This window comes from Erpetoichthys calabaricus, chromosome 14 (genome assembly GCF_900747795.2).
Source record: "Erpetoichthys calabaricus chromosome 14, fErpCal1.3, whole genome shotgun sequence".
NCBI lineage: Eukaryota > Metazoa > Chordata > Cladistia > Polypteriformes > Polypteridae > Erpetoichthys > Erpetoichthys calabaricus.
Window position 1 is genome coordinate 98,970,743 of NC_041407.2, and position 16,752 is coordinate 98,987,494.

Below are 16,752 nucleotides of genomic sequence, written 5' to 3' on the forward strand. Positions count from 1 at the left end.
TAAAGTGAAGAAAACGTTAAAATGTATAAGCGCTGAGAGCGCAGTAAGTGTGTCTGACAAAAGCAGTCACATGAATGAGAGCTGAGGTCTTGTTTGAAAATGTTTGAGGAGGGTATGACTTGAAAAAATCTCTCTTCCAAAAAGTCTTGTCGTGTCAAAGTATTTTTTTGCATAATAGAGAGATATATTTAAAATGAAACATTCTTAATTGGAATGATGTATTTTTTTGTTTACACCTAAATGATACTGAGGTAACCTTTTAAATTTTATTTTAACTATCATTTTGTATTGAATTACATTATACTATTAATATTATTACTTTTGAAAAACCCCATCTCATACATAACATTTTAGAGTAATATGGACTAAAGTCACTTCTGGGGCCCCTCTGAGATTAGGGGTCCTGAAACTTAAGCTTTCAGGGTAGATCCACCCCTGGTTGTAACTGCCACTTGTGAAAGTCGATTACCATTTTGAGGACCAGCATATTGGCAGCTCAGCAAGACAGAAAGAAGGTCTTGGTGGAACTGAGGAGCAGGATATTAGTAGCTCAACAAGACCGTGTGACCCTGAGCAATCAGCCCAGCTGTATGTGCTCCAGTGATGTTTAGTATGAAACATATGATGCTTAGTCTGCTATATGAAATTTCAACATTTTGGTTTAGTTGCAACCACCACAGGTGTGCTGTATGCTCCAGCACTTCTAAATAATGGTTGACTATTAATCTAATATAAAAATTGAACATGCAATAATATAATAATGCAATAATAACATGCCTACACGTTTTTTTTTTATTTTCTGCTTTGTATATCCTGAAATAAAATCGACTACACAGGATTACATTTATTTTTGCATTTTTCGGTCTTTTTTTTTAAGAATTGCGCATTGCCTAAATCAATCCTGATATCAGCGACCACAAGGCAGGACCCAACTCTGGTCGGAGGGTCAGTCCACTCAAGAGACACAGTCATACGGCCTGCTCATGCTCACACCCATAATCAGTCATCCAATGAGCGATGTCGCCAATAGGCCACCGGGAGCAGCCGGTCAGGCTAATGAGCTTTATACAGTACGCCTTTTCGCTAATGAATGACGTAATGCAAGTTTCTTTCGGCCGAGTCTCTCCGAGGGGGGAGGGGAAGAAGGCGTGACCTTTAGGAGAGTTGCGCAGGCGCATTGCGCAAGTGGCGCGCGGCAGTGGCGGCTGCTGGAGGTGAGAGCCAGAGACATGGCGGGGGAGGGGAGAGCAAAGCGAATGGCACCAGCAAACCTGAACGACGGGAACTGAAAAGAAAGCGAGCAGCAAACAACAACAAAAGCAGCAGCAGTAGCACGCATCGTCCTGACTTAGTCAGCGGGGCACTCGTGCACCCCCCGCACAACACGGGAAGGGGGGAGGATGGTCAAGACGCCAGCAGGCATCAAAACGACGTGCTGGCTCGCTCTTGTTCTTTGCTGTATATCTAAAATGGAGGAGCACGAAGGAAACAAGTGAGTTTGCGATCGAGCGAGCGTCTTGGTGGCAGTTGGAATGGCAAAGGGGCTTTACTTTTCAACACTTGCAATATTTTATGAACATTAACAGAAAAGAGAGAGTAAACGGGGGTCTCAGAATGCAGTCCTCAGCTGCACGAGGAGGTGGGTAGTAAGGAGTTTGTTTTTGTAATTTTTTTCGGCGCACCCCTCCACCTTTCCAGTGGCTTTGCCAGAGATCGTAGGGTATTTAGCGCCGCTCTTTTGCATTGTTTGTACAGGGGATTATTGGTTAGATCTACCATTTGCATGAGGTTTTCTAAAATGGAGGATCGGCGCTGATTCGTGTGCTGGGTTTTAAACGAGACTGTGTAATCAAAAAATTACATATAGAGTGAGCTTAGTAAGCTGTCCCGTCAATAGGCAGAGGGGGCGCTGGGAGCTTAGTCTGTGCAGATGTTAAAGTTGTTTTTATTTCGCTTGTGCCTGCTCTTTATATTTCTGTCGTATTGCCTTTTATTTATTTATTATAATCTACCCCCTCCCTTCCTTTGTAATTGGTCTTCCCCGGCCCCTTCCTATACGTATCCTTGTTTCTTGGGGGTTCACTATCAGTGTCGTACAGACAGCGCTGCAAGAAATAGAGAACGACCGGTCGTTGAGCGCCTCATTGATCCTTTATGCTTTGTCTCTCTGGGTGCTGAATTTTATTTATCTTAGGGTCGTGTTAAGGATGTTCCATACAGATCGATAATAAAGTCAACGAATATTTTTTTCAAAAGTCAATTAACAGTGCAGTCGATAGGTGTATAAAGTCGACTTTTTGTAAGAATGAAAAGTCCGTTAGATGTTGCGTTGTTCCCATCGATCGCCTGCACTAATCAGCTTTGATTTCGATACTTGCAGCTTGTTCTTAAACAAATCCATGTGAGATCATCATTTAATACAAACGGAATTGTGAAAATCTCCTGTATGTTTCACGTCTGTTCTGCCTGTATTTCCACCGAAAAGATGTTTGTCAATTAAAGATCGGACGGTTGCGGACAGGCACTTCATATTGGGTTTTCTTTAGACCTCCGGTGTGTTTACTTTTATTGGCCACAAGTGGACATTTGCTTTGATTCAGTGAGCAACGAGAATACATTGCCACATACGAGGCATGTAGTAAACACAAATTTAATAATATATTTATATACAGATAAACAGAATTGTAGAATAGCAACATAAAGGGAGTTTAATTTGGCGTATTTAAACGTTTTATTACCGTTGGTATACAACTGTTTTTTATTTCCTTTAAGGTCTCGCCTTCCAGATATTTGTATAACATCAGTTAGTTTTTACCAGAGAGACGAGCAAATGATCACAGGTTTACGCTTATAAATTGTTACTTAAACTTTCAAAATATCAGTTACAAATAATTTTTAAAAGTTCTACGGTTTTTAAGCACTGGACACCAAACGTATTGGGCAGTGGGCTGTGTTTGTGGAGTATGCATAATCGCCTAATGTCTGGGTGAGTGAGTATCCTTGGCTTTCCGTCACCATACCAGGGACATGCAGGTTGGGAGACCACTCTAAGCTGATCTCGTATACTCTTGTGAAAAACTAAGAACACCCTCCCCGTGAAATGTTTTCTCTTTTTTAACATTGTGGACATTTAAAATTGGATCATCATTTAATCGGTATCTGTAAGTAAAGGTGATGTAATGGGGGTGGGGTAGACAAATTGATTTTGCAGCATTCAATGAAAAATGAACAGCTAGGCTATTTACATCTATGGAAAAGTAAGTACCCCCTTAGCAGTAATAACTGGTATTGCCCCCTAAAGTGGGCGTTTCTTATAATTGTATAGCACACTCTGGCATCGACTGGCAGAAATTTTTTCCCACTCCCACTCCTCCATGCAGACTTCTTTCAGCGGTGCAATACTTGAGGGGGTGTCTTTAGTGCACAATCCATTTCAAAGATTTTCAACCAACCCGCATCACCAGGTTATACAAATCTGGGTTTTGGCTTTGCCTTTCCAGAATCCTTCATTTCTTTTTTTTTTTTTTTCCCCCACCACTTCTTCCTGGGTTTTCTTGATGACTTCATACAGTGGTAGTCACTGTCCTTATTTAGGATGCAGATGGACTGTGAGAAAAAGCACCTCCTCAGTCTCTCTGAACTGGTCTTCAGACAGTGGTGGTGTTTCTAACTGCAACACAGAGAAGAGGCCATTGTTAAGATGGCCGGTATCTTTAATTTTCTGTGCAAGTTGACTGTGTGAAGGCGAGTTTTCCAGGCCTTGATGCAGTAAAGCAGCCCAAACCAGAACATTTCCACCACCATACTTTACAGGTATTAGGTTCTTCTGGTCAAATGCTATCTTTGGTTTTTCCTGGGTGTGTCTTCTGGTACTGTGTCTATGTAACTCTTGCCTTTGCATTGTCTGGCCATAGCACATTGTTCCAGTAGCCCTTGTCTTTGCCAAGGTGTTCATGGGCAAACTTAAGTCTTGCCCTGATGTTCTGTTTCTTCTTGACACACCTCCAATGTCAATCTAAGTTCTGCAGCCTTTTTCTAATGGTAGACTTATGCACTTTGACACTGACAGTGGCAAGAGCTACCTGCACTTCAACAACAAAGAGCAAATCAAACTAAATGTTTAAGGTTTAAATAAGACAGAATGTTATTAGAGAGAACCTTGTCTGATTGTGATCATTTACACCTGATTCTAATTTGAGGTAGTGAGAAATGTGCATGTACTTTTCCATTTGCATTATTGTTTTTTAAAATTATACAGGTCAGGTTAGTTTGGGGAGCATGCATTGGTAAAGCATGTTGCTGCACCCACCAAACAATGAAACAGCTCAGGATCCTGGTTGGCAACCCCCCAGGCAGACACGCAGCCCAGTCCCACCCTCTGGAAATGACCCTCTATCTGCTGCAGCTGGGTGTTATGTGGCGTCCCCTTGGCCTGGTCCAGCCACTTGGGTCCTCAACAATGAACCGGATCACCCTCGGGGGGAATCGCACCACATCACCCTAGTGTCGTAACTCATGCTCCCACACAATGTAGGTAATGTACCTCATTCTGACTCTGTGAGCAACACAAAGTCAAACCAGCGGGACTCAAGAATTCTCCAAAGCAGTTCAGTCTTTTCTCTCCGGTTACCATATAGCAAGACAGGAAGCATCGGGACTCGAAAGACTTGGAGCTTCGTCCTTTTGTATAGATATAGGAACGCCACACACCCTTTTCCAGCGACCTCTTAACCCCCCGCTCCCCCAATCCGTATACTGACTTCATAGGAAGAGACACCAGGGACTTGAATGTCACTGCCGAGGTAAGTAAACCTTTCAACAAGGTCAACACTCTCTCCGCAGACAGACACACTGCTGATGGCCATGCCCAAGAGGTCATTAAAGGCCTGGATGGTTGGTTTTTATCAGGACCCTCGGACCCCTTACTCGGTCTCCATCATCATCAGCAAAGTCAAGATCAGTGAATCTCTCTTGACCAACAGATGCCCCTCAGCTGCTAGACCCCACAGTCTTGCCCAACACCCAGTCCATGCAAGCATTGAACAGACAATACAATACAATAGACTACAAAATGTAAATGTAGCCTGTTTGTTATATCATCTTTCCCTAAAGGTACTGTTATCTGTTGTGCCAATAAATAAAAAACAATTTCATGAAGTGTACTTACCTTTTTAACTTGACTGTCTTAAGTGAGGGCAGTGCAAACGTGTGCCATGGTGCACAAATGGTCCTGTTGTGTACTTAGTTGACAGAACTTGCTGTTTTAGAGGAGCAAGTTAGCAGTTGGCGAGCACAGCATTTCCACTGTCCTGAAAGCTTGCCTTTATTTCTCTGTTGTTTGTGTCAGTTTTATAATGTCTTGTATTTTATTCTAAAGATTCAGTTTAATTGTTAAACTATTGTTTTTTTCCTAGGGCCTTAATATGAATATGAAGAAACCAGGTGTATTGGAAGAGTAAAATGTAAATGACAATTTTTGAACAAAATATTAAGATGGGGCAATTGCAGCCTGCAACACTTACGACATAGGTCAGATAGTGCCCACAACGTCGGCCATGATACGCCCTTTGAGTCAGACAGCCCTAATTGTAACCACAGTGTGATGGAGCCCTAATCTTCACTATAGTGTAATGCAGTGGGCGTTTTGTGAGTTAAATTGAGGGCGCCTCATGATGTTGGGGGTGTTACGTGACTGAACTCCTAGGTACTGACTGCAGTCTGCAGTTACACTCTGTTGAAAATATTGGAATATATGTTTATTATTATTGGTATTACTAATTATTCATGAAAGGATTTTATTTTTTTTAAATGCCATTGGAATTAAATTGCAGTGTATTTCTTGCTGCCTCACTGCGTCAGTGTCTCCCCTAGTCACTCTCTGTGTGGCATTTGCTTGTTATTCCAATGCCTGTGTGAATTTTCTCCAGATACAAAGATGTGCTTTTCAATTTAATTTGCAATTCCAAACTGAGCTGAGTGTTCATGGAGTGGCCCTGCAATGACCTGGCACCCTATGCAAGGTTCATATTTGTCTCCATTGTGCCACCGTGACTGTCAAGTGGCTTTGTCAGGTTTGGCAATGTTCTGGTTTTCCTGTTGTCTTTAGAGTTCCAAGTTAATACTTTTCATTTTAGTTATTTTAACAGTTTGAATTGTAATTGGCAAAAAGTACACATACAATGTTATTTATTTTAGGAAACAATGTAAGTCATTATTGAAACTGATTTTGTTTTTTTCCCCCTCACCTACTTCTTTTCTAGGCTATCCAAACAATCTGTCATCTTGTGAGGACAAGGCCATAACCCCTGACAGTCTGTTCATCTGATGTGGCAGGGGTTTTCGCTTTTATTTCAATTTGTTTGAACCATGAATATGCGGTCAACTGTTTTCAAACCAGCAACCCTAAAGCTGGAGAGAGATTTGACTCCTGAAAAGGTGGATCTGGAAAAGTCTCAAAGTTCCGCTTCAGGCACCCACAGCAAGGGACCTGACCTCGGACGGGCAGAGGTTCACGACGGAAATCATTTGCCCACCGTACTGATTAATATCAACAACAAGAACCGAAAACTGAAAGAGAACCTCCATATTCATCATGCCGTCAGCAAGGGTGCTCGCACACCAGGGCCTGCTGGTCAGAACAAAACACAGGGTGCCTGTCTGGGACAGGAAGAGAACTGGATGAGTTTAGAGGCCCTCACTGCTCCAAGTAAGCCAGTAGGGACTGATAGCAACCTTATTAAAAACAAGCCCTTATTTATGTCCGGGCAGACTGATAGCATGAGCAAGACTGCATCTCCGGTGAACACTAATCGGAACACTCGGGAGCTGGCCTCTGAGAGCACAGACAGAAATGCAGGTGCAGTTGGGGGACCCCTTAGCGTTGTTGCTTTGGAGGTGAACTTGGAAGGGAAGTGGCAGAATTTGAAGAAAAACACCAGCCACAGCCCTACACAAGCAAATTGCCTAAGACAGATCTTGCTTCTGCAACTGGATTTGATTGAGCAACAGCAGCAACAGCTGCAGGCAAAAGACAAAGAGATTGAAGAATTAAAAAACGAAAAAGAAACGGTACGAAAAACCTTCACTTAAGGTTGGAAGTATACCCTATAACTGTATAAAGTCAGCATTCTGAGTACATTGAAACAGGGAAATTTGACTGCACATACATTGAAGTTTTATATGGAGCAGAATAATTAAAACTTCATTTTGCTTTGGTGTAACTTTTATTTTTCTGGGTAAGGTGTAGCAGTTTTGTTAATTTTCTATTAGGGTTTTCAGTTCAGCCTTTTCCCCTCTCTTTCTCATTTTTATATATTTTTTTTTCCCTTTACTCCTTTAGAGTTTGCCATACCCTTGATGAAGCAGCCACACTCCCATTGCATGCATCTTTAATCTCAAGTTCCACATGTGTGTGTAAAATATCACCATATTTTTGGGAAAATTTAATGACTTTTATTTTCACTTTGTTCGGTGTAAATATGTATTGGGCGTTTCATTTAAATGTTAAATTTTGTAAGTTTTTTTTTTTAATTTACAAATTGTTTTAAACACTAGTTTTGGAAATGTTCAATTTTAAAGTTTTTTGTTTTTTTTTATTAGTCCTCCATTTCTGTGCACTTTATTTTTACAGACTTGACACAATCTACGTAAGTGTCAACCCTGAGTTCCTTGTATCCTTTGCCTTCAAGATACTTGTGCACTTTAAAATTAATAAGCATTCACTGGTATGTCTGTCTCTGGACTTGACTTTTACTAAAACACTTAATAGAATATATTTTTAGTTTTTAAATGTTTTAAGTTCAGTGTAGGCTTTCAAAAGTCGTGATATTGAAAATTGTATATTTTTATGTGAAGCTAATTGGTGTTTTCAGTTTGTCTGATTGCTGTGTTGTTCACATTTATGCTTAGGCTTTTTAGTACACAATTTTCACACTTCACTTTTTCCTAATGTCTAACAGAGTTCTTCCTTTGAGGTTACATATACTAGTAATTGAAGCAATGACCCATCTGGATGCTTCCTTTGGAAAGCGGATTATGGGAGACACATAGAACTTTAACACCACATTTCCCAGTATGTTTGTTAATACAGCCAACTTTAAAAAAAGTGCTTGAAAATTGCAATTTTAAAACTCACATTTAATGCATGCAGTTCACATTGTAAGTCTTTTTGTATGATGATTAGAGCATCAGCACGGGTGTATTTGTGAACTTTCATGAGTTACTGTTTTTCAGGTGAAATTTTATAAATCGCATTGTCTTAATTTATTAGCTCCTGGCGCGGATTGAACGCATGGAGCGGCGAGTGCAGCTGGTCAAAAAGGACACGTCAAAAGAGAAGCAGAAGAACATCCTCGCAGAGTGTGAAGAGCATGAAGCATTGCCCGAACCAGAGAACAGTGAGAGGGAGGATATTGCCGATGAGGAGGCCGACTGTCGTCCACTTGACTCTCTGAGAGCCTTGCATTTTTCGCGTGTAGAAAAGGGTCACAAAAGGTATGAGGAGGCTGGTTGGTAAAGCCTTCATTTATCTTTGTAAGTTCCTAATTACTGTTTGACTGTAATGTAAAATGGCAAATATGAATAAAAGTGTGTTTAAGTGCCTGTTATAGTTATCTATGTTATTACAGAAAATTCTCATTTTGGAGCCCCAAGACACCAATGAAAAAATTGTCGGGAGAATTCTCAAAAGCACGGCGAAAGACACCCAAACTCACTCTCAACAACAATGATATGGAAGCTGGTCATTCGCTTACCCAACGGGAACTTCGCAGCAAGGAAGCCATAGAAAAAGTGGGTGACTTGCAGGGAGACAGTTCTCCAAGCAAGGGATTTTTTTTAAGCCTCCAGCCTAAGGCAGAACCTTTGTCATCTTCTTTTGAGATGGAGGACCTGCCATACATGTCCACCAAAGAGATGTACCTCTGCCGCTGGCACCAGCCTCCTCCGTTTCCACTGCGTGAGACTTCTCCCAAGAAAGAGGAGACCGTGGCTAGTAAGTATGATTTCAGAAACCGCTGCCTCAAACCTCCAGGAAACTGTATTCAAATCCCTGTGATGGAAATAGCCGATTATTGTTTGATTGTATGATTTGTTTTTCTTTTTCCCCGTTTTTCCTCTAAGTTCCATCATGGAGAGAACATTTTATGGAACCTCTGGAAGAAGCCACCGATGTTGTAGAGGTCAGTGACACTGCTGTTTGTAATAACAGCGTCTGATTCTGAGGAACATACTTGCATGGCTATATTATTTTAATAATATCTTTTTTTCTAAAGAACTTGGATGATGGTGTGTTCTTGAAGCGACATGCCAAACTGGAGCTAGATGAGAAGAGGAGAAAAAGGTGCGTATTTCATTTAAAGCCCAAAAAAAAACTGAAATACGTGTATTTTTTAACACTGGCACTGTGGCTACTGCAGCTTCTACCACTGCCACCTTTTAATGGTTTGCGTTCCAATCCCTACAATGTGTATCCGTAGCTACAGTATTTTTATCCGAATCTTAGCTTGAGTATAGTTTTGTTTGAGCTTCAGATTGTTGGGCACATTCATCATGTGTACAATATATCTATACACACTAATGTGAAAACGTGTATTAATAATTTTGTTTTTAATCCCAATGTTTAACTAAACAGGCACCATTATCCAGGGTGCATTTTTCTAGTTTTTATTTACAACTGTAATGTATATGCGTTAGGCACTGACACAGTGGATTTGTGCTTCTACCCTGTGCATAGAGCTTCCTGAGTTAAACTCTGTTGGCAATTCAGTGTTTCTCCCCATATCTGTGTGGATTTTCTTCTTCAGGTGCTCCAGCTTTCCTCCCACTTCTTTCAGAGACCTGTGTTTTAAGATAGTTGACAATTATAAATTGCCGCCATGTAATTCTGGGCCCAGCATTAAAGTCACATCCAGGTGCCAGTATAGGCTTGTATAGAAAGAGCTTGTTTTAATAATAAATGGACAAAATAGTCAGTACCTAGAACCAAACTATATTTATTAATGTATATTTTATAAATAAATAAAGCCACAGCCTGTTTTTAAAGCCTTAATATCTCATAAACTAACATTTTGAACATTCGTTATTGGATACAATGAATTTTGGTAAGTGTGAAGCTAATTGAAGATTTTCGGTCAGGAACATTTTCTAAACTCTGATTTGACACAAGTTGTTATTTAAAGGGTGAATGTAAAATGTTTCTTACCTGCAGGTTTTAATCATAACATTTCCCTCTCTGTATCATAAAACTTTATCATGTACTTTTGTTTTTTCTGCCGAGTATTTAGATAGTGTTTTTAGTGACCATTCAGAACATTCTCAAACTGTCATATAGATGTATGTTTCCTTTTTATGGACAACCTTGGTACTATAATTGGTGAAGTTTAAATGATCTGTTATTTTAGGTGGGATATCCAGAGGATTAGAGAGCAGAGAATGTTCCAGCGGCTCCAACAGCGTATGTACAAAAAGAAAGGCATTCAGGAGTCTGAACCTGGGTTGTCATCCTTCTACCCAGATGCAGATGATGGTAAGAAAATGTGTATATATTTTTTAATCAATGTAAACATAGGAACCAGTTTGCTTAAATATTGTTAAGTTTAAATATTAAGTTCAGTTATTGTAAATATGCACAATTCTGCTGTTTGTTGGAATGTCATTGTTTGTTTTTTTTTTTTCACTTTTATTTCACCTTTATAATATTTATTTTAAACACGGTATAGAAGTTGGTTTAAGCTCATTTTGCCTTTTTTAAAAAAAAAATTATTTTGTGTCTTATTTATTTCAAAGTAATTGGTTGTTATCTGTATGTTAATGTTGGTTTGATTAGTAGAATGTTAGAATGTACTGTTCAGGTTTAAAATAGGAAAAAAAAAGTTTATAATATTGTACTTTGTTAGGCCTATTGCGTTCTTTTTGCATTTTCTGATGTGTTAAATTTTAGTGCTACGATGTCTGGTGGCTTAGACCATTTGTCTTGTCTACTTTATGTATGTTTTTAGATTATTTTATTTTTGAATAGCAAAACATTACATCAGCATACTACTCAAGTCCAACAATAACATAACTGATACAACAATTAACTTGGTCTTGTCTGCTTATTATAAATTGGTACAATATGTGTGGTTTTATATGCTATTGTTTTATTTATCTTTTTGTTCTCCTTTTCCTTCAGTGGAGAGTCTCATGATCACTCCATTCCTGCCAGTTGTAGCATTTGGTCGCCCACTGCCAAAACTTGCTCAGCAGTAAGTTAACCTTTCACTAGCCCTGACTATTTTCAACTCAAGAGCCGGATTGGGGGGCTCTTGGGATATTTAACCTAATTGTATAAAACGTTGTAACAGAGTCTTGTCTGAGCATTCTGCATGTTAACAATTCCTGTCCAGTCCTGACCATGTTGCAGCTTATTAATTTTCTGTGTCTGTTACTTAATGTTTTCTTTTCTCGTATATCAGAAATTTTGAGCTTCCTTGGCTGGATGAAAGAAGTCGATGCAGAATTGAAATGCAGAAGAAGCAAACGCCGCATCGGACCTGTCGGAAATAGTCACTTTTTCTCTGGGCCACCCAAACTCATGCTGTTGAGTTTGTACACACCAGGAAGGCGGAAGAAAAATACACTTTCTCCCTTTCAGAAAACATTTAAGAGAAATTTTAATGATAAAGAACTTGATCTGTGTTGGAATGACTGCAGTATTTAAAAGAATGTTCTCTTATGCATTAACTTTAATTCTACCCACCCATAAGATGTGTCCAGACATGGAGGAAAAAGTGTATCTCTTTGTATTTTCCTGTCTTCATATCACCCTCTGTAGGAGGTCATTCAGGTATTAGTGTGTTTTTTGAGTTTTGCATTATGCAGTGAAATGGGGGTTGGAAACCAGAAGCTTAAGATGAGTAATTATCAATGTTAAAGTTGAAGTAGTGCTTTTTGGTGACCTAATATCTCTTTTTAAATGTAGAGATGACCAGGGTTTGGTCTGTTTGGAGAGAGAGAGAGAGAATCTTTAATATTTTTAATGTCAGTTTCAACTGTCTAAAAAGTTTTTGAGATGGCAGTGATATGGTGGCAGTGCAGGAACATTAGGATTCATTTTCAAATGTAAACTGATAGAAATGCATCATTGCTTCAGCCATTTAACAGCAGAGGTCAACATTCCACCATTTAACATCTGAACAGAGGTGGTTTCTGTGTCTGCCTAGGTTTAGTTGAGAAGTCTGCATTTGACCAGGACCATACCCTGTCTTTCCTCCACTGGTATGTTGGAGCAAAAAAATATTCTTCCCCCACTGTTCAAGAGAAAAGGAGAGTTAAAGAAATTGGAGAAAGTGTAAGGAAAATTACATATACAGGAAATAAGGCTTGAAATTCTTTCCTCTTATGTTGGGGTTTAGTGCGTGTTGGTCTCCCCAGCCACCCAAATTTTATAGCTTTCTGTGGCTGCTGTTAAGATTGGCCTTTTTGTTTCTGTTTACGAAAGGCTAGTTTGATAGTTTTGAGATATGAGGGAGCGATGTTTACTTTAGAGGTGGTGAGGGGAAGCAGGATTGCTCTGAAATGGGAGTCACACTGCCAGTGTGAGAGAGTGAGAGTGCTAACTGTTCAGACTTTATTCTGTTTACCTCCTACTAGTGATGACTGAGCTGCTTTTACCACCTTGTAAAATAAGACACACATATGGGAATGCAAAATGAAGAACCAGAAAGCTTTTATCCAATGTTTTTATGTAAAGGTAAATGCTTTCCATTGACCAGTTTTATCACCTATTTACATGTTTCTTCTGATTTTAAATAATGTTAATTTGGTGCGTTTTTACGGCTGTATGCAGTAAGCACTTCTGTGTAAGTGACTGGCCCTGAGGTTTGCACAGTAATTTATTGCCTGTAACAATGCTTTAAAGATTGTGGAAATTCCTGAAGAATTCATCACTTTTTTTTTCCTTGTACTGTAATGGTTTCATTTCTTGGTCTACTTTTCAACATCACTCATATTCACTGGATGTGAGAACTACCAAGCTTAGCTGATACAAGATGCCCATGCAAATCAAGAAACAAGTCTATACATTCTGGCATGACCTGTTATGGGTTTGAGCAAAGATGTGTCAACTTTTATTTTGCACCTGTTTTTAATCGCCAGTGGACCTTAGCATGGAAGTGTACTATGCTGCATGATGCATTCACCCATTGTTTTGGCTGCTCAGTATTAAAAGTAGTAAATTAACTGTTTTTCACAAATGCACAGAAGATAGGGTTTGCAGTTCTAGTACTTGATCTGACCGAGGCAGCATTGTGTTCACATCACACACACTTTAAACATCTACTCCTCCCCACCACCATCTCAAAAAAAGGAACTGCGTTCTACAGTGTTGGGCGGGTGTACTGTGTGCTCTACATAGAGGTAAGTAATTTAAAAAAAAAAAAAAAAAAAAGTTTGCTTATGGCAGAACTTAATTTTACATATATACTAATTAAAATAAATAGGAATCCCAGGGCTTGATTTAAACGAGAAAAAAAAGAAAATCCAGGAATGGTGGTCTCTTTATATGTTGCTGCCGGTTTAAAAAAAAAAAAAAAGGCAAAAAGTTTGAAATCTTAAATACAGTTGTTTGACATACTGCTTTCTGTGCACATGTGTTCAATGTACCCTAGTTTGTCTTCCCCAGCTGCAGTCTCATAATTCTCTGTTTATAAGAGGTTCTGATTTATGGCTTCTTTGTTTTTGTTTTGTTTTGTTTTTTTCTTTTTGGTGAATTTTAAAACATTCTTTCCTAATTGTGTGTACTTGGGTTTTGAATTGAATTCATCTTTGTAGCATTCTTGGGCAACAAAAATGAATGGAAGACATGTAACCACTTCTGTAAATAACGTTCGGACATGCTGTATATAAGCAAAGTGGGACTTGGGCAAAACAAAAAAAAAAAAAAGTTCTATTTGTTTGAGTGTTAGTATTATTAAAAAACAAGGTCTGGGTGTGGAATAAGCAGATTTTTTTTTTTGTAATAAAAATAACGGCTGCAAATTTTCCTGCATGGTTGTTTAAAGCTGCACTTTTGCCTGCAGTGTGTTTAAGAGTGCTATATGGGTTGGTCATGTAACCTTGTGCTTTCTTCACAATAACAGCAGCAAGGTGGTCCCTCTTCCAAGAGAGGGGTGTGGGGATGTGGAGCAAATGTCCTAGAAACTGGAACAGAACTGCAAAGTATATTGAGGTAACATACTGTTGCCTAATCTGCTGTGTTTACTTGACAAGATCACATTATTTGCTATATGCATATCATACAGAGCATGATATGTAGCTAAATTATTGGTTTATAAAGTTGACATTTTTCACATTTTATTACTTAATATTGAGTCAAAAGTGGCTTATTTGACACTGATCAACAGAAAAAGACTCTTTGGTTGTGATTTCTTTGGCAGCAGATTTAACTTTGTGCAGGTGGAGAATTACCATGTTGTTTACAGTCGTGTGAAAAACTATGCACCATATGAAATGTTTTAATCATTTAAAAAGTATAATGTGATATTTATTATATCCCCCTTATTTTGTACTGCATAGCATGTATTTGTATTTCCGCCCTGCGCCCCTATCAATACCTCACGTACTTCAGATTAGAATTAGGTGTAAATGATCAGAACATCATTAGAGGGGGTCTTTCCTGAACCTGCATTTTTTTTAAACCTCAATTAGTTTGGTTGGAAGTATGTCATAACCATGTTGACCATGAAAGAGCTCTATGAGGCCTTGTGCGAGAAGCCTCTAGATGTCTAGGTCAGGGGTGGGCAATGTCCATCATGGAGGGCCACAGTGGCTGCAGGTTTTCATTCCAACCCAATTGCTTAAGGTCTGAGATTGGCTTCTAATTTAATTTTATGGCGTGTTAGTCTACAATGTAAGGTTCTTGTATTGTAGATTTTTTCCTCTCCATGCATATCATCCAAATGAATGGAAGCCTAAAAGACAGTCTGTCACATTTCCTATTGCATGTTTTATTAAATCAAACAGTGAATGATGAACACATGCAGATGTAAATGAAAACAAACTGGATGGAGAACTGCTGTCTGTCATTTAAATTTTATTGCTCATAAGGAGCCATTAAAACATTGCAGCTATTTAAGATTGAAGTAAGCAATCAAGGGTGGGGAACCTTAACAAGCGAGACCACTGAAATGAAGCATCCAACTGTCACTTGGCAATAAGTTTCATCACTAATAATTGTTTTCTCATTGAGAAACTGGCTTGGAACAAAAACCTGTGGACCAACATTGCCCAGCCCGGGTTAGGGTGGCTGAGAAGGGATTAAAGAAGATCTTCCATCAGAAATCAACCGTTCCACTTCCTAGAACATCATCTACAGGTGCAGAAGATTTCAAATGGGCCTAGACAGGTACAGCAGGGGGTGGCTACTGAATGATGTCTGTAAAAAGCCCGGAATTTCATCACAGGATCTTGGCTAGCTCTGGCCGCTGTCCGTAAGTCAAAGTGTGAGAGTCCACCATTACAAAGAGGCTGTGCAAATGAGATCTCCATTAGAGGTGGGCCGGGTGGAAAGCAGAATGAACATTGAGTACAAGATTCAAGTCTGCACCTGGGCAGAGAGCATGTTATTCTGGAACAGTGTGCTTTTGGGAGACGAGGCAAAGATAGTTATTTGGCCACAATACCAAAGACAGGATTTGACCAGAAAAACTTAATAGCTTTTGTAAAGGGTGGTTGTGGTTGTTGTTGTATCAGGTCCTGGGTAGAATCCATTAGGAGTTCTTCATTGTAGTAGAGTGGGTTTGAGGTTATGGTGAGACCATCTGGCAGAAAATTGAAGCATAACTGAAAGTGGACCTTGCACTGTGACAATGATTCTCAGCCTACCATTATATCCACCAAGGAATGCCTGAAAAGAAAGAAATGGACAGGTTCTGGAATGACCATGTCAAAGCCCACATCTTAATTCCTTCAAGATTGGGGGGCATTGAAATGGGCTGTACATGCAAGACCCACTTCAAACATTAAACAGCTGAGAGAACTCTGCAGGTAGGAGTGGGGAAAATCTTGAAAGTTTACCAGACTGTTGGACAGAGGAAACCTCAACTTGAGGGGCAATACCAGCTATTAGTGCTAGAGGGTAGTGGTCTTCTTCTATATGGAAATGCATTTCATATTCCTTCTTTAGATAAAGGAAAGATTCTCTTTCAATGAAAATCAAAACTTCATGTATCCGCAAACGTTAAAGAAATCTATAGGGTGTACTTGCTGCATCATGTGATGCTACGTTTTATTCACAGTGTCTTTGTCTTCTGCGTAGTCAGATGAGTCCAGTGAAATTCTTACTCCAGTGTCTTAACCAACAAGCCACGTGGTGCCACATGTGGGTGCTGTGACTTAGTGATTATAGGTACCTTACCATGAAACTTTGGTCCTCCTCACCTGAAAAATCTCAGCGCAGTGGATTCAGAAAGCTTTCAGGCACCTTTACTTTCTCGTATACGAAGTATAGGGAAAGTAGCGTAATCATCAAAAAATTCGATTGAGAATCTCAATGTTTTAGACCTCCCTGAATCCAAAAATAATATTTTTGGAATTATGTCTGTCTGTGTGTGTATATAAACACAATAACCTGAGTATGCTTTCATTTACGTTAACCAAATTTTGCATACAAGTATTAGGTACAAAATGTAGATTTCTATCGACTTGAGTTATTTCCACTAAAACTGAAGTGGTAATTTGTTTTCAACTGGAATTTATTCAACTTTACTTTTATAA

At 39.3% G+C, this 16,752-nt stretch overlaps 1 protein-coding gene across 3 annotated transcripts; it reads left to right on the top strand.

The window, feature by feature from the left end:
- Nucleotides 1-1,170: 1,170 nt before the first annotated feature.
- LOC114665439 (male-specific lethal 1 homolog) lies at nt 1,171-13,977 on the top strand. Of its 3 annotated transcripts, none has more exons than XR_007933437.1 (10): nt 1,171-1,492; nt 6,261-7,068; nt 8,270-8,493; nt 8,628-8,992; nt 9,121-9,179; nt 9,273-9,340; nt 10,401-10,525; nt 11,171-11,243; nt 11,454-12,099; nt 12,230-13,977. XR_007933437.1 is itself a non-coding variant. In XM_028820009.2 (10 exons), exons 2-10 carry the CDS (start codon nt 6,367-6,369, stop codon nt 11,542-11,544), a joined length of 1,617 nt encoding a protein of 538 aa, XP_028675842.1. In that variant the 5' UTR covers nt 1,171-1,492; nt 6,261-6,366; the 3' UTR covers nt 11,545-13,977. The 3 variants fall into 3 exon arrangements, 2 of the variants coding, with proteins under 2 accessions (XP_028675842.1, XP_028675840.1); XM_028820009.2 differs by having other exon boundaries at nt 8,628-8,790; nt 8,881-8,992; nt 11,454-13,977; XM_028820007.2 differs by having other exon boundaries at nt 11,454-13,977.
- Nucleotides 13,978-16,752: the final 2,775 nt, after the last annotated feature.